At 39.7% G+C, this 18,264-nt stretch overlaps 1 protein-coding gene across 1 annotated transcript in view; it reads left to right on the top strand.

The window, feature by feature from the left end:
- The window catches only part of LOC119410362 (CUB and sushi domain-containing protein 3), a 416,314-nt gene that overhangs the window by 382,491 nt on the left and 15,559 nt on the right, over positions 1-18,264 (top strand). Inside the window, exons 50-52 of the mRNA XM_037677273.1 lie at positions 4,989-5,162; positions 6,329-6,402; positions 10,517-10,628. Coding sequence (XP_037533201.1) covers positions 4,989-5,162; positions 6,329-6,402; positions 10,517-10,628 — 360 coding nt within the window. The remainder of the gene's footprint in view (positions 1-4,988; positions 5,163-6,328; positions 6,403-10,516; positions 10,629-18,264) is intronic.

Raw genomic sequence — 18,264 nt, 5'->3', positions numbered from 1 at the left:
TGCAATTCATGAAAGTTGAGTCCTTTATTACCATTAGACTCAGCTTGTGGGGACCAGATTTGTGCTTTAGTAAAGCTGAACAACCAAATCCAGGTTTACTCTAAGGTGCCTCGTTTGTGTGCTCTGGTCCTCTGCTTCTATGATGGGTGAAACCTGCCATCTGTCCATAAAATGGAGAAGCTTTCACTTGGTAAATGTACCATGTCTAGACGCTGTCCACTGCAATTACAATGAGCTGTGACATCCCCCCACACACCACAATCATCTTTCCATACCAGTAGCCCCACAGCAGCCTCCTGCAGCAGAGCGAGCATGTAACCTTTCTCTTGCATGAGAGCATTTAGGGTCTCCACACTGTTTCTGTTCCGTTGTTTTTAACCTGGTAATTGAATTTAATGGCTCCTTTATTTGTGACACTGATGCACGTTTCAATGATTGTGCAAAATTGACAAATTGAGCGCCACTCACAATAAATATCACTGTGATCAATGACCAACTTTCTGTGAAGAACTTGGCGCCCCTGCTGCATGCTCAACGTGTGAGCGAGTCAGTGATGAATCTCTTACGTTTCACAGATGCAAACAGATGAGTGGAGACGGAGAACACGGGGGCAGACAATGCTGATCAGATTGTACATAGTATTTTGTACATAACATTACAATAGTTATTATAGCAATAATATAGCAATAATATTATAGTAGTACATAGTATATTGTACATATTGTGCATCTTGTACATAGTACAAGAGTAGATTATTTTTATGCATTAAACTATCTGCTAAGCACAGTGAGGACCAGAGGAAGGCACTAGTTGGTCTGCATAATGAAGCCATTATTAAACGTTTGTTTTTTAACAATACTGTGTATTAATTAGTGGTGGCGCAGAGGTTAGAGAAGGCAGGCTTGTGATCGGAAGGTTGCCAGTTCAACGCCCCGGACTGACAACATCAAAATGTGGGTGATAAAGGTGAAACGCCCACACCTGCCTCCACCCTCATTTGGCCCACTCTGGGCCCTTAACCCCCACCATCTGCTCCACCGGGCACACTAGATAGCAGCTCTCTGCTCCACACAGAGGGCTGTGGTAGCTCGGTGGTCCGTGGTTGTGTCAGAAAGGACATCCGGTGTAAAAACAATTGCCAAGTCTTCGTGCGAGTTAGTTCGCTGTGGTGACCCCTGAGGAAGGGAGCAGCCGAAAGAAGAAGAAACAAACTGTATTAACGAGTAATTCTTTAAAAGTTTCTCGTTGCTTTATAAATACAATTGTCATGGAAGTTTCAAAAATACTGTACACCTAAATTGAAATTAAAGGCTATGGTTTCCTTTGAAGGAAAGCATGTCGCCCACCATCGTTCAGGAAAGGGTTTTAACCTAAAATGTATGCAGAGGAACGAACAGAGGAAAACAACCTCATGTGCTATTTCATCCAGTATTGTAAAATGTATCTGAGCATGTGTTGAATGCAACTCTCAGCTACTACCTCACTACATTTAGCTCCAGGTCTGTCCAAGTTGAATGAGTTGAAACCATTTTTGTGTTGGCTAAAATCAGTTACCTGTGGTGGACATCTTGAATTGGATTTACCCCAAAAGCTAATGAGTTGTACATGACCATTCAGTTGTTACTTTCTCAGAGTTTCACACCATTCTATCCAGTTGTTCCTGCAATAAAGACAGAAAGCTGACCATAGATATGGCAACGTTTGATCAGTTAGTTAGTGTTCAAGTTCTTTATTGTCTTTCACATCACATGTGGTACATGGGGTGGAATGAAATTATGTACTCAAGGTCCCAATTACACCCAAAAACAGCAACACTATAAGGTACAAAAAGAAACAGTACTGTATATAAGGATCTAAGATATACACCAAGATACATGTTAAAGGAACGTTAAACAATACGCTAAACACTAATGATGTAAAATAATATGGTATATTAAACAGCTAAGACGTTAAGCTAAACATTTCATCTTTTATACAAAAGACTTCTTTTTTTTTTTTTTATATATATATAAAAGATAAATAAGTCTTTGGGATAAAAGATGTTTCAACAAAGAAGAATCCGTCCAGAGCACCTGACTTTAAAACCTTGTTGGTTGTTGGAGTTATTGTCATTTTTGGGCTTCTTTTAAGTTACTGACTTGAAAAGGGTTGACTCCAAAAGTCAGTCAGTTGTAGATGTCCATCCAACAATTACTCTTTGAGAGCTTCAATACAGTAAGATCCATCCAGTGACTCAGGAGATATTTTGCTAATATTACAGCCAGGCAAAAACGTCATCATGGATTCACCTTTCAACCATGGTGGTGGTTGGTACAAAACGTGACAGTATGTTTTGTTGTGAATGTGAGGTATTTCCCATTAACCAACAAGGTTACAGTAGCTCTAACAAGATGAATAAGCAGATTCTTTTCTGGCTCTGTCACAGAAAATGGCTGAAAATTAAACCTGACAAGTTTATTAAATTTGTTTAGTGCAGAATGATTTGAAATTCACTGCCTTGCTATTCCTTCCTGTTTACGGCACACACAGTAAAGCTGCACTGCCGTATATTTCCGGAATAACGACTGCAATTCATCTTCAACTCAGCATTTTCAGTTTAAATACACATCAGCGAAACAGCGGGAGGTGCGATGAGTCTGTAAACGCTCGTCTTCTTTTTCTTGAAATTTGTAATTTGCAGCCAAACGCGATTAAGATGCACGCTCATGCTCGCTGGATTGGCTCAGAGGAAACCAGCTAAACTCTGTGTCTGAGGATGTTGGTTTCACGCGTCTGCAGGGATAAGTCTGTGATCCCAACTTTGAATCTGGCCTCTGCATACTGATGACTTCAAAGCATTGATAATTCATCAAGGAAGACGAGAGGCTGTGAAAAAGAGACGGAGAGAGAGAAAAAAGTTCGACTTGTCTCCATCTCATTCCTTCTACACACATCTGCACACACACATCGAGACATTAAATATGCTGAGCTTGGTTTGGCCCGGGGCCATTTCTCTTATATATCCATAAAACACTACATTATTTTCCTGCAGTTTGAAGCTTATGACTGATGTGCATGTCACCTGTTTGGCCTGCATTGTCAACCCTTCAAGAAATACCATCTGAATACTAACGCTCTGAGCACCGTTTGGAAAAGGAACGAGAATCGTTTTCAGATCCAAACAGATATTTGCATATTTATCTGTTGTCACATCGAACGTGGTCAGACTCGGGGCTCAGAACACACAGCGATTTTAAGAGAAGACCAACAATTGAGATAGTTTTTTTCTTAGATCTCCACTTGTTTAACTCCTACCACTCCAGAATTAGAGTTGTTGTTTCCAAGATATATTTATATGCCAAAGTCCATTCTCAATAATCCAGGTACAAATCCAACAATGTTCAGTCAGAACATCTGGACGATTTTTTTTTTTTTTTTTTTTTTTTTGCTGAGACATTTCATCCTTCAACCAAAGGACTGCTTCAGTCCAAGGAGCCACAAACAAACTGGAGTCTCACAATAAGCAAACCCACATAGTGGTTAAAAAAAAAAAAGTTTTCTGGTGGTAAGATGATTTCTGGAGCCCGCCCTCTACCCTGTCAACTCCTCTGAGGCAGCCTTGCCACAATGGTTCCTTGTTTGTGGCTCCTCATACTGAATAAGTCCTTTGGATGAAGGACGAAACGTCTCAGAAAAAAAAAAAAACTGTCCAGATGACCTGACTGAACATTGTTGGATATATGTATATAACATTTTTTTTATTATTATTATGATTTCCTTTTATTAGCAGATAATTGTCTTGTCAAAGATTAGCTGAGGGAACACCCTGTTAGCTCAAGACTTGTAGGAGGAGAGCCAGCAAGAACTTATCGCCATCAGCAGACCTTCATGCAGCAGCACATGTCAGGTCTGGAGAAGCAGCTGCCTCATTATTGACTTGATCCCGCAGAGCTCTGGCTGCGTGACTGAATGCTGTGACTCTTGCCCCTCTCTGCTCTCATGCATGCACACACACACACACACACACACACACACAGCGAACATGTCTGAACCACCAGCATCTAACAAGCAGCTTTAACTGATCACACTGGTCACAGGGGATTAATGGATGGATAAAAGGGGAGATGTTGCATTGGGAGGCTGGAAGACGGCTTACTTTTCTCACCATCAAACCCATTCAGCCTAAATTTTCCGGTCAGTTTGATTAGATGTCTATAAAGCAATAAATTAAAGGAGCAGCAGAGAAAATCCATCAGGCCACATCTGCTGAGGCGGTGGCAGGACTCCCATTAAAAAAAAGTAATGTCATACAAGAGGCTCAGAGAGCAACAGTGGCAGCAAATGGTTCTGGTTGAGTTAACCCTTGGGCCCTGTCGGTGGAATTAATATTTCACTTGCTAATTATTCCGATCTAAAATTGAGAGCCATGACCTCCCTCGCTCCCTCTTTGCTGCCAAGATGAATATTCACGTACCTACTAAAAGTACTCACTAGCAAGGTTGATTGCTAGAAACAAAAAATTATTAGATGGAGCCATTACATCCCAAGGCAAGGATGTCAATGTAACAGCCCACACAATTAAAAAAAATATGCACAGATCTTTCTACAACATGTGTAATGTCAATGCAATTTAAATAATCCAGTTTTTGAGATTTTGCAAATCCCATACAGAGACAATTATTGTTACAGTGAAGTAAATCAGACATGGTAAAAGCCTATCATAGACAGCAAAGCAGCAGTTAAATTATTGTAGCACTCGTGGTCTGCTCATGTACAGCAGAAGCCCACACAGCTTATTATTTCTGAATTAAGCTGTCTCCATTCAGGCCACTATCTGCAGCTTCCTTATGGAAGATGATGGGAAAAATACAAACACTGAATTTATTGAAAAATGAGCAAAATTAACAAGGTGTTGATACAAACAGAGAAAAGACTTTTAATCTGCTCACCATCTGTTGCTGACCCTTAGTTATTTTTACTTAATCGCTCTGTTTTTATGGCCTCTGCAGCCAAGTTCTGTGGAGATCCAGGTGTGCCCGCCAGAGGACGGAGAGAAGGACGTAGCTTCATCTTCAAGTCGGAAGTTACATTTACCTGCAGCGCCCCCTACATGCTGGTAGGCTCAGCGACACGCCTGTGTCAGGATGACAGCACTTGGAGTGGGTCTCAGCCTCGATGCATAGGTATTCAATGCTTCTTTGTGTCTATTTAGTAAAATAACTTGTTTCCAAACTTTTATATACCCGTCAAAGGCAGAATATATAATGGTATAGTCTCTGTCCATCCATGAAATATCTAATATCCTGCCCATAACATCTGATCTGCTCAAGATAAATGAATGAAACAGCATACTCATATGCAACATCACAAGATAAAGTGTTGTGTACTAATACTATTAATCACCCCAGCTTCAAAATCAAAGTCACAAATCAAGGCCAAAGTTTATACAAGGTCTTTGCTTGTCCAGGCCATGGCCGGACATTACTTCCAATAATGCAATAAGTTCGGATCATTGCTAAATTGTTTTAACCTATTTAGATTTTTAAAAATCAGCAAGAAAGCTTTGCTTTTGACAGTTATGATTAAGGACAGCAAAGATGGCGATCATATCCCATCGGCCACCGCGCCGCGGACACAGTGATGTCACGTTCTAAAGCTCTATAGATGGCTGTAATAGTTTGTTCATGGGGGTGTAATGAGCCGTATGTGATATGCTTGCTTAAGTTATGCTGTTGGAGGGAAAGCACTTTTGAATATTTTGAACTTGGAAACTTGAACTCACAAGATTGCCTCTGTTAAGACAGGCATTAGCTCAATCAACTGATATCTACAGCTATACACTGATCTGCCATGACACTTTGACCACTGCCAGAGGAAGTGATATCACTGAGACTGAGGCATTTCCCTCATCTTCAAACTCTCACGATACTTACCTGATGGGACCTGATGCAATCTGTGGAAAGCAAACCGGACCAGTCGCTCTTGTATGTTCTCTTACAAGACACCCCAGATATCCCCTCCCCCCCATATTCTTACTGATTTAGCAGGATGTCATAATAGTATGGCAGATCAGTGTATTCTTGCACCTGTGTCAATGCTTATATTACAGTTTTGAATCCTGAAAAGTTGTTTCACCTGCTTTAGATAATTGGATGGAAAATATAAGTCAAAGTAATCAAAGTTAAATGATACAGCTCACATTTTCATGCCTCCAGTACCTGTCTGCTGCTAACTGGTATTTATGAAAGACGTACCAGTAGCTTTGTGATTTTTAGAAGTTTTCTCTTTTCATTGTTTTCATTTTTGCTCTCCTGCAATCCCTAATTACTGCAATGTTTTCTTGTTCCAGAGCCCACGAGAACTGCATGTGAGAATCCAGGAACACCTGAGCATGGGTTCATGAATTACACCACAGGCTTCAAGGTACAACAAGTAGGAGATTCGTTTTAGAAAAGATGTCTTTGCACACTTTATCTTTCAGATGGTTTCGTGCAAAAAAATGTGTTTTAATAAGTGTCAGACAGCTCCCAGTTACTGTTGGTGGTACTTTGAACTTAACCTGTTGTGATTTGGCCGTGTCTCTGCTGCTTGAGTTCGAGCCATCTCAAGGCTGCAGTGGTGGCAGATCAATCTGTCGACCCTCCCACACGTCAAAGCATCTTTCAGTGGAACGCTGAACCCCCAGTTGTTCCCAGTGGCAGGCAAGCAACTTGCTTCACAACTCTGTCAACATGGATAGCTCTATGAACGAGAAACACTAACCATTAAGGTTGATGCTGAAAGGTCAGCTGAGCCAAATCAAATAAGATTCAAAGATTGTATCTATTTTACAGGAAGGTGTAAGAGTTTGTATTGAAATATTTACGATACCGAAGTGTAAATCTCAGGATTTATAAAAAAACAAGTCAAAATATAAGAAACAAGCTGAATATTTCACGATCCTTGAAATATATTAACTTTTTTAGCACAAGTGTTTGATGTGTATGATTTCTCTGCTAGCTTTATTGTATGTAACATTCATTTTATTGATAAGTTTCCAATAGATTTTTTTAATGAAACCTTTTTTTCTTTTGAATGATCTAATCTATGATTGATGATGCACTTATGTATGTGTGTGTCTGCCTCGAGTGATCTCACACCAAAACAAGCTGGATTGCTCTACATTCCTGTATTTAATGTAAAGTAATGATGATGCACATTTCTGTATTTGTGTGCTGAAGTTATAAGCAAGTAATGCAAAAAATGTCACAAACTATCCACACCATAGCAACTAGTAGCTTCCTCAAGTGATTTCTTTCAGCCAGTGTCATCTTTATTTTTGTGCCGTAAATTTGGAACAAATTTCTTTGTATTTGCCAAAATCTCTCCTGTTGTCAAGTCATTAGTTTGTCAGCCAATTAACACCCAAGACAGAGCCAAGCTCTGAAGAAGCAGAAGATGAATGAAGAGGATTTAAAACTCTCAACCTGGAAAATAAACTAAAAGAAGCACTCACCATAAAATAAATCACGAGTTTAATGTAACGTGGTTCACTGAGAAGACGTTATTAATGGTTAGCATGCTAAACAAAGCCTCTTTGGGGGGAGATGGTGCTGCTATACTAAACTGATACATCATTCCTAGATCAGAAACATGTGAGCAGCGATCAGGAAGGATCAGAACCACTCTGTGGAACTGGGCTTGGAAATTATGTATTTACAGACTGTTAGCTGCTAAAAAGCATCATAATGTCTTCGATAACTTTAGAGCCAGACAGGATCCTTTCCACTTTTACAGTAATCCCTTGATTATCAGTGGAGTTACATTCCAGACACCACAGCAATAGGTGAAAAACTGCAAATTAGGAACATAATTTTTTTTAATATTCGCATATATATATATATATATATATATATATATAAAGGCTTTATAAACCCTTCCCACATTCTTGCAATGTTCTAAACTCTTAAACCTACATCATTTTTAACAACATATGTATATGTACTGTACAGTACTGCAAAATTTTACTCACCATCTCTGCAGAACAGCAGTTCAGTCTGGCTCTGTTCCAGTTCAGCAAACCTAGCCTGCAGCGACGAAGCCCACCGCCCCATCCAGGTTGATGTGCACGTAGATAACTGATCTTCAGGAAGCTTCAGGATTATTTGCAACTTTCCTGCCAGTTCTGTGAGCTTTATAGATAGATTGTTACTTCTGACTTCCATCCATCCATTTTCTTTACCCACTTCTTCCAATTTGGGTCACGGGGGTCGCCAGTGCCCATGTCCAGCAATCAGTGTGCGAGGGGCGGGGTACACCCTGGACGGGTCGCAAGTCCATCACAGGGACACATAGAGACAAACGAGACAAACAACCATTCACTCTCTCATTCACACCTAGGGACAATTTAGAGTTACCAATCAGCCTAACATGCATGTTTTTGGTCTTTGGGAGGAAACTGGAGTACCCGGAGAAAACCCACGCATGCACGAAGAGAACATGCAAACTCCACCCAGAAAGGCCCCTGGACCGGGGTTTGAACCAGGGACCTGCTCGCTGAGAGGCAGCAGCTCTACCAGTTGCGCCACCGTGCTGCCCTCTACTTCTGACTTGCGTTGCTAAATTTTCCCTCCATTTCAGCAGAGAGCAGCAGCCGGAAGCACTGTTGGCTTCTGGGTAGTGCAGTTTTTTTGACCTATGTTACAGTATAAACTTATTGAAAAGAAAACTTCAAAATGGTGGCAAATGTAAGAAGTATTTTTTTTCCATTAACTTTTTATCCCATACCATCCCAATCACGTGAGTAAAATTAAAGTTGACAATCGTTGAAAAAGCACAAAAGAGCAAGTCCACGAAAGTTGAACCACGAAGTAGCGAGGGACTACTGTATAGGAATACCATGGAAAGTGTGCATTGGTCATATTGATCCAAAACCTGCTGGTACTGGATTCGCTGCACTTGGTTTTATACCCACATGTTTCCATGGGTGTAACGTGAGAAAAATAGAAAGTGGCCCTGAGCTGAACTTGGATGGTGAGCTCACATAAAGTTATTCTGTTGGGGTTTGTGTTTAATCATATGGACTGTATATTTATTATGTCGATGTTACATTATGTATGTTTTATAGTTTATGTTGGCTTAAATGAGAACGCATTAATATTGACATTCAGGGCCACCAGAACAAAGGTTGCTTAATGAGTGGCCTGTAAGTTCATGTCTGTCGTGTGTTGTAGTGTTAATACAGTTAAACTCCTGAGGAGGGGAGATGTTTATTTTTATTTTTCAGCAGAAAACTGAAGTTTGGTCTCTTTTTTCTCTGTGAGCTTTTAACAGTTGGTGGATATAAAGTTTTAATTTTTATACACCTGTCGAATGGTGGGACGTAACTTCTGATCTGCTCGGGAAAATTTAGCCAAACTTCATACACATGCATCATCACTTGATAGAGTGTCACATACACTGTTCATCACCTTAACTCCAATATCAAGGTCACAAATCAAGGTCAAATTTGAAACAAGGAGTTTGAATCTACGAATCACATCTTCTGATCCACCCAAGACAATTTAACAAAACTTGATATGAATGGTTTCACCACTAGACCACAACTTGCATGACCTTTTCATAATCCCAACTTAAAGAACAAGGTCACAAATCAAGGTTAAAGGCTATACAAAATGTTTGCTTATCCGGGTCATATTTTCTGATCCACTCAAGATAATTTACCAGAATTTGATATGTATTGGTATCATCACTAGACACTAGTGTGTTGTATAATCTTGTTATCGCCCCAATTTCAAGGTCAAGGTTGCAAATCACAGTCAGCGTTCATACAAGCTCTTTACTTGCTATAGATTGCTGTATAATAGTCGACGGGAGTATTATGTGTTGTATGCTGTTCTGTTGATGTATCTGTCTGTTTAATGTTATGATGCTGTCATGGTCATTGTTTGATCAATGTGAGGTGGTTGTGTTGGGGGGGGGGGCGTTGAATTCTTATTGTTCTCCTCAAGTGTTCACATTTTGTCTGTTTCTGTCTGTGCTTGTTAGAAGTCAATTAAAACAGTGTCAAAGTTCTCGCCATCTCTTTAGAGATAGAAACACAGCTGAGATTCTAAAATACAAAATGTTCTGACAAAGATAAAAAGCTTTTATTTGGAGTAGTGCTTGCCTTTACTGAATGCCTTTATCAACATTTCCCCATCATCGAAAGAGAGAAACTCAGTCAGTTCAATCTTTAAGGAGTTGACTGGAACAATTTTTTTCAAATGAAAACTAATTTTACAGCCAGGCCTGATACTTTTAGCAACAACAATAATTAAAAAAAAATCTTCTTGGACTTTTAATGTCTGTGGAGCTGAGAAGAAACATGAGAAATGGCCTTTAGAAATATTCTCTATCTGCCTCCACACACTGCGGATAATCGTTAAAAAGGGAGAAAAGAAACCTTCAGTGTGCACTATTCTCTTTGAGCTTTTTAGATTTGAAGCTGGGAGCCTATTGGCATTTGCATCAGAGTATTGATCCTTTTCGCTTTGTGTTGTTGTCTGTTTGTGGCCAGGTGGGCAGCAGAGTAGACTTCCAGTGCCAGCAGGGACACATTCTGCAGGGCTCCACCACCAGGCTGTGTCTGCCCGATCTCACCTGGACTGGTGTCCAGCCTGCCTGTATCTGTAAGTGTCTGTTCCTGTCTGCTCTCTCTAGATCACTCTCCCTGTCTGTGATTTTCAGTGACCCCTCAGGCTTTTTGTCACTCTTTATCTGAGATGGTTGCCTGGATGCTCTCTTTATGCCTGTCCTCACCCCCACACCAAGTGCCCTCACTGTGCCTCTGTCAATGCCAAGCTCTCCGTTCTCTCTATCCCTCCATGAACTCTGACCTTCCAGTAGATTGCTTCTTGTTGCCTCAATCAACCTGTTATCATTCTGCGAGGGAAGTGTTGATCATGATTACTGTCATTCTGTTTGAACATGTGGACCAATGTCAAGCCTGAGCTGTGCACTTTATCCCAGTCACGCTGATGGGATAAGTGCTTCTCAACAGTGTGATGTCATTTTGTTTTTTGCTGGAATCCCTTTCAGCTTCAGGACTTTTTATGCAACTATTACCATTTTGAATCTCACCGCAGATTGCTTCTTCTTACTAAGCACTTGCAGTGTAAACCACAAACCTTAGTGATAAAAAGAGGACCCAGATTAAATTATTTATTCTTGATTCCATAAATATAGAAAGATGTGCCAACTATTTGATTCTTGGATGTATTTATGCTGAGGAAGCAGAAACATTGTGGTACCCACCCCTCATTTCCATCCTGCTCTCCTCCAGAGCTTGACTCTGTATGTGTGTGTATGTATATGTATGTGACTGTGTGTGTTGGGGCGGGGGGGGGGGGGGAAGAGGGTTGTTGCATGTTGATTGTGAAACCTTCAAGTAGTACAAGCTGCATTCCCATCTATCTGCACTGTTAAGTCTAGAATAACATCCCTGATGTAAAATTTGTAATCAGTTTCCATGTGCAGTGAGTCATCTAAGTCATCAAACATTTCATTTTCATATTGGAAATTTAGATGCTGCATTGCTGCTTTATGAAACTGTGTTTTGCTAATAGACGTTTCTAATTTTTATTGTCCCATAAACCATGTTAAGGTTTAGATAATTGCCTAATATGCTCCCCGTCCATAAAAAGAAGGAACGGTACAATTTGGTGCACATGCAGACTATTGATGGACGTGACAATGATTCAGTTTGCAAGGATCTGACAGAACTAGACTTCCATTTTTGCATGTAGCTACATCAAGACATTAAAAGATATCCTTGTCAAAAATTGTGTTGCTCAGCGCCTCTCACTATGGTCAACTTCAGATCAGTTCCAGAGTGCATGCTGTGCATTGAGGTGATCCCAACTACAGTGTATCTAGTTGGTACCTCTCAACCTCACGCACAAGCTCAGGCTCCTTCCCACCAGAGAGGTCACGTTTTATGTCCCAAGAGCCAGCTTTGGTAAGCCAGGGTCAGAGCGCCAAGGCCCCCGCCTTCAGACACTGCCTATTGAATCATGCACCCGCCTCATATGACCCCTCCTGCAGGTGGTGGACCCACAGGAAAGCAAATCCATGTTGCTCATTTGGGCTGAGCCTGACCGGGTAGAGACCCGATCACCACTGACGAGCCCCTCCCCCAAGTGTGGCTTCAGGGTGGAGCACCTGTAACCCATGTGGGCGGCTGTGGCTGAGTGGTTAGAGCAGTCGTCCTCCAATGCAAGAGTTGGGGGTTCAAATCCACCAGCAGTCACATGCCAAAGAGTCCCTGGGCAAGACACTGAATCCCTGGTTGCCTCCGATGTGTGTCCCACCGGTGTATGAATGTGATAAAGCTCTGATTAGTCTCTTTAGAATGATTTGTTCAATTAGCTTTGTATAGATCTAGTAGAGTGCTGTGTGAATGGGTAAATGAGGACACAGATTGTAGTGTAAAGCGCTTTGAGTATCTTGATAAGATAGAAAGGCGCTGTATAAGTACAGTCCATTTACCATTTACCATGTCCAGGCAGGGTACACTGAGCTCCTTGCTGTTTTCTGTCCATACGAGTTTTTGGAATTGCTCTTTATCTGTCCTGTCACCTGAACCTATCTGGCTTGGGAGACCCTACCAGGAGCAATTACAATTGCTCCCGACAGCATAGCTCTTAGGATCATTCAGGTTCATAAACTCCTCCACCACGATAAGGTGGCGATTCAAGGAGGAGGTTTAGAACATTTAAAAAAAAATATTTCAAGTTGTATTATCAGTTGAAAGGTCAGTATTTTTGTACCAAATCTACATAATTTTAATTTCTACATCCTACAGGATTCATTTAATTATGTGACAACAGAGAAATAAAAAGAAAAACACTTTTTTTTTTTTTTTTTGCAACAAAGTCCATGCTCAATAATCCAGGTATAAAATACAACATTTTTCAGTCAGGTCATCTGGACAGTTTCTTTTTTTGTGCTGAAATGTTTCACCTTCGATCCGGAAGGCTTCATCAGTGAAGGAAACACACAACAAAACTGATTTTTCCCCCAACAGCTTACTCCAAATTGGAACAAACCAGTTCTGCTTGTGATAAGATGGTCTTTTTGGTATGCCCCTCCTCCATTGCCTCTTCCTTGTTGACAGTCTTGTCAAACTGGTTGAAAACAACAAAGTCCATGCTCAATAATCCAGGTATAAAATCCAAAATTTTTCAGTCAGGTCATCTGGACAGTTTCTTTTTTTGCTTTTTTTGCTTCACTTGGCAACCACTCTCGCTCTTCTTGTTTCTTGAACTGCTGACCCTGTCATCCTCGCTATGCAATGATTCAGAATTCTATACAGCTCTGACTCTTTAATGACATTTAATGTGACGCTGTGATGAGTGTCTTAAAATAAATCAGGCCGAGCAGTTTCAGGTTCACCTAACTAAGGGTTAAAGCTGTGATGAATTCCTTATAACTGTCTCGTATACATGCAGTCAAACCGGAGAGCTGAAAAGTTTGAGCTGGTAAGGAAGACGATCTCTGAGCAGAGAGAGTAAATGACTCATACATTAAACTAACACAGACGATGTGCACTTGTGCTAAACTATCCTGAGAGAGAGAGAGAGAGGGACTTTGCCTCAAGACTTTTTTTTTTATTAAAAATCATAACACAAGAATAAAATGGAAGATAAATTACCGAACAAGAATGGAAACGTCTTTGAAATGAAATGCTCTTAAAATCACTTTGAAGTGGTTGAACAGCAGTTCTCTGTACTAACCTCTGAGGAAAGGATGTGCGGAAATATTACACCTTTCATTATTATGGAAATAAAGTGAAGATCCGACTCGTTGTCTTGAGGGCTCATTATGAGGCTCTTTTACTGCCATACCATCATAATGCTCGCAGCTAAAAATAGCAACACAAGCCGAAGAAGTGAGTCAAGTTTTATACTTCTCATTAAAACTCTTCATCTTTAACCAGCTATGAGTTTATGAGTTTAACATGAGCTTAATCAAAAGTCATGGAAAACAAGCAATTACATAGAAACATTTAGAGTGCTCTAAAATAAATGTCACACTAAATCTACGTATGTACTCAGTTTGCTAAATCAGGGGTGCCCAATTTTTTTCCATGCTGTGGCCCCCCAAACAGTATTAGCTTCTGGCTGAGCCCCCCCCTCGCAAACCTGCAAACAATGTGTAAAGAAGCATCAACTTTTAGAATGTTTTAACTTTTATTCACTGCATTGAATTATTTATTACAGCTGCGGAGCATAAAACTGTTATTAACTAACATGTTTTAAACACTGTGTTATATTCCCACTGAAACAAAAACAACTTTTCAACAAACTGTTGACCAGAAGAACAAAACAAAAGAAATCTAACCTCTCAAACGTGATTATCTGGAACTGACAGATACAGATTCCCTAGTGGGGAATTTTTTTTTTTTTTTTTTTTTTCAATTATTATTATTATTGCTTTTTTTGAATCTTCTTCTCTCCAGCTTTCTGAGGTCCTCCTAGTGCCCCCTGACCGCAGCCCCCACTTTGAAAAACACTCCCTACATTTTGAGTACTTTTGTTCATCTTGAGTTTTCAATGAAACACATGAAACTGGTGTTGATAAGTTCAGTCAGGTCATCTGGACAGTATCTTCTTTTTTTTCTTGAGCGACAATTTGCCCTCCATCCGAAGGGCTTCATCAGTCTGAGGAGTCCCAAACAATCTGTTTTCCCCATTAAGCAGTGCACGCCTACAGTGGTTGGTCCAGCCGTCTTATCACCAGCAAACTGGTTGGTCCACTGCTTGCTACTGCTTAGTGGGGAAAACAGTTTGTTTGGGACTCGACTGATGAAGCCTTTTGGATGGAGGTCGAAAAATCTCTCAACAAAAAAAATATATTGTCCAGATGACCTGACCGAACACTTGGATGTTTTACCTGGATTACTGAGCATGAACTTTGATGGTTTTGAGAAGATGACAAGTATACTTTTTACATCTTTAAACAACTTGGCAGTCAAATACAAATGAGTAAAAATAAACAGATTAATAAGAGTTCACATCTCAAAATTATGTTGAACCATGTGTAGATTTTTGGAGCTGCTCTCTGATCTCGAATCAACACATAAAACACAAATTGTTTATTTATTTGTTGTCCCCTGTTACACAGAGTAAAATGGGGAAATAGAAAATTCCCGTATGGCTGGTTCATCTTGTGAGCATGACAACTTGAAAAATAAGTGAGATACTGACTTCCATTTTGGTGTGTGGCTACATCTAGCTGTAAGAAATGTTCCTTTCAAAAGTTGGGTTACCAAGTTAAAAATCCAAGATGGCCACCACATTTATAAATAAGTGAATCAGTCACCTTAATCATTTGAGGAAGCTATGCTTTCTAGTTTTTTATTATTATTATTTTTGCTTAAAAGTATAGTTTCCTCAAATGATTGGGGGAAAAAGATTGATCTATGGTGGTCAAGGCCCCCATTGGCCACCCTCTGGTTCCTCCACTGCACTTGGTGGTGGATCAAATTGCTCCCTCCATTCACCAGGATCTGTCACTCTGCTCTGCCTTGGACAAACAAATAAAACAAAACCTCCCTCTGTTCTTCTCCTCAGTGTAACTCCTAACCAACTGAACATCTTGCTCCAAAAACATTCATATTTATTTTCATTCCCAGTTCAATTCCAGTCCATAAAAACACTAAAAACGCCAAGCATTCGCTATTTGAATACCTTCAGCAATGGGGACATCGGAGTACCGCTTGTTGTTTCTCTCCCACAGTTTGTTTTGTGTTGTTGACACATAAAATTAGATTTGACAATCACCAGATGTTCCAACCCAAAATCTTTGAAAATAATTTGAATATTCATCATTTATGTGAGCAAGAAACGATGAATTCACATTCTGTAAACATTTGCTGAAGTTCTGTAATCACATCTCTGACAACAACTATGAGCTGCAAATTGCATTTATGTTAACTTGACCTATACGTTTGTAACACACTGACTCATTAAATATAAAAAGTTTAAAACTTTTGTCGATGTTAAACACTTTTCTTTTGCTATAGGTGTTTTCTTTTCTACAGAGTGTGTTATTTTGTCTCCACAGTTGGCTTTCTGCGTTGCCCTCTTCTTATCATCTTAGCTGTGCAGCTGCTTCCAGTGCGAGTGGCCACAGCACTAAATCTTTTCTATTTATAGGCGCTCTAACTGTGAACTGATGAATATCTCAACTTGACAAGAACAATGTTTTCCAGTTGTCTGCAGATTATTTCTGCAAAGTTCATTTTTAGGGACAAATTCACAGAAGTGAAGTCTTTTTGTAAAGCACAAACAAAGTTTTTGTTTGTTTGTTTGTTTTACACAGTCATGGTAAGCTACATGATACGTCCAACACGGCTTCAGGAAAATGCTTCAGACTTGGAATCCGGGTAGTTTTTGTGGATATTTTTACAAACTGAACATTTAAATTATATATTATAAAGACAAGAATGCTGCAAAATGCTCATTAAACGTGACTTTATTTTATTTTTCAGCACTACATTATCTGGATGCTGTAACAAAATTGCCCTTTATACTAATTTATGCTACTAAACATCATATTGATATAAAAGACAAATTTTGTTTACTGTGATATTTGTAAATATAGTTTTTACTTTGTGGGAAAATAGCCAAAATCTCAAGAGTCAGCAGACTTGAGTACATCTTGGGAGGCTCTGCACTGAAGTTCTGGAAAGAGTCTTGGAGTCTTGGCCACCCCCTGGCTCCACCATTGCACCTGGTGGTGAATAAAATTGCTCCCTCCTCTCACCAGGATCCATCACTCTGCACTGCCTTGGACAAGAAAAACTAAAGTACCTCTGTTCTTCTCCACAGTGTATCTCTTATTCCCACTTGAACATATTGCACCAAAATATTAAGGTGTACTTGCATTCCCTGTTCTATTCCAGTCAAGAACAACACTCATCTCCAAAACTACAAACATTCAAATCCTGCAGTGACAGGAGATGTAGACATACTGCCAGGTAAACCTCCAGTCGTAGCCAACAAAAGGAACTGCCGTAAGTCACTTCCTCAGTCATAAAGTGTAGAAATGTTGTTTCATCCTGCCATTATGTCCACATTTTATTACCTCTAATGTCGTTACGACGCCATGAAGGACAGATTTGGTGCTGTGCAGCTGTCTCCAGTTTGACAGCTGGCAAAATATTCTTTCACTTGCAAGCTTGAAAATTATTTTTGCCATTATCACATTATTATTGATGGATTGGAGTCTGAATGTTCAACCCTGCAGTGTTCCTGGTGTTTGGGTGATTTCTGTACATGTTTAGTTTTGCTAAGAGTGTTTTGTCTAAAACATTAAACTACTTTCAGTCCACTCCTGAGACTGTGAAGAAGTTATATGGGCTATGAGAGGTCTGTTTTTTGGAAACACAAAAGCATTAGCTTTGCTGCCTCTAACCAACTCAACTAACACTTGCCAACTGGATTTCTGAGCACTCTTCTGACTACATCACTATCTTTCTGTTTGTTACTTTATTTAACAGATTCCTTAAGTCAAAACACAGCCAAGAAAATCAAAAAACTCAACCACAGCTGAATAATTCCTCTGAAATTACTTTAGAGCCATCTCCATTTTCTACAAATATAACCCTTAATGTCAAAGTGAAAATATGTTTTTTTATTGCATCTTCAACAAAAATAGAAAGTCTGATTTTGACATTTACAAAAGTATGCAGACCCTTAGTTCTGTACACGCACTCACAGCTTCAGATCATCTTAACCCTTTTTTCTTTTCTATTTTATTTGCAAGCTTTGAGCACCTTTATTTAGACACTTCATCTTTCTTTTCCTGAGGATCCTGTCAAGTTTCATCAAATTATCTGTAGAGAAGTTTTGAACTGTCGTCCTCGGGCCTTAGTCCAGATGATCTGTGGGATTTAAGTCTCAGTTTTTGGTTGTGTAGTTATTTTAGGACATGAAGAAACTTCTCCTGAAGACACTCCTACATTGTATGAGTACTTTGGGTCATTATATTGCTGAAAGGTAAAAAGGAGCGGCAGTTTTATGTACAGTAGTGTGTTTTCTGTCTTTTCTGCAGTCAACAATGCTGACATAGATCCTCGATCATTCATGACAGATTATTTTTAGCAAATTATATCAAAAACAACCACATTTTCTTTTTTTTTAGTCTCCCAAGAGACAAATGGAAATTGGAAATAGCCTCCAGCCGTCTGTCAATCTGTCCATGCATCTTGTGAGCTGGATAGCTTGAAAAATAATTTTAGTATATGTGTATATATATATA

The sequence above is a fragment of the Nematolebias whitei genome, chromosome 5, assembly GCF_014905685.2.
Source record: "Nematolebias whitei isolate Nwh7 chromosome 5, NemWhi1, whole genome shotgun sequence".
NCBI classification, from domain to species: Eukaryota; Metazoa; Chordata; class Actinopteri; order Cyprinodontiformes; family Rivulidae; genus Nematolebias; species Nematolebias whitei.
This window is presented reverse-complemented; position numbering and strand designations above follow the sequence as displayed.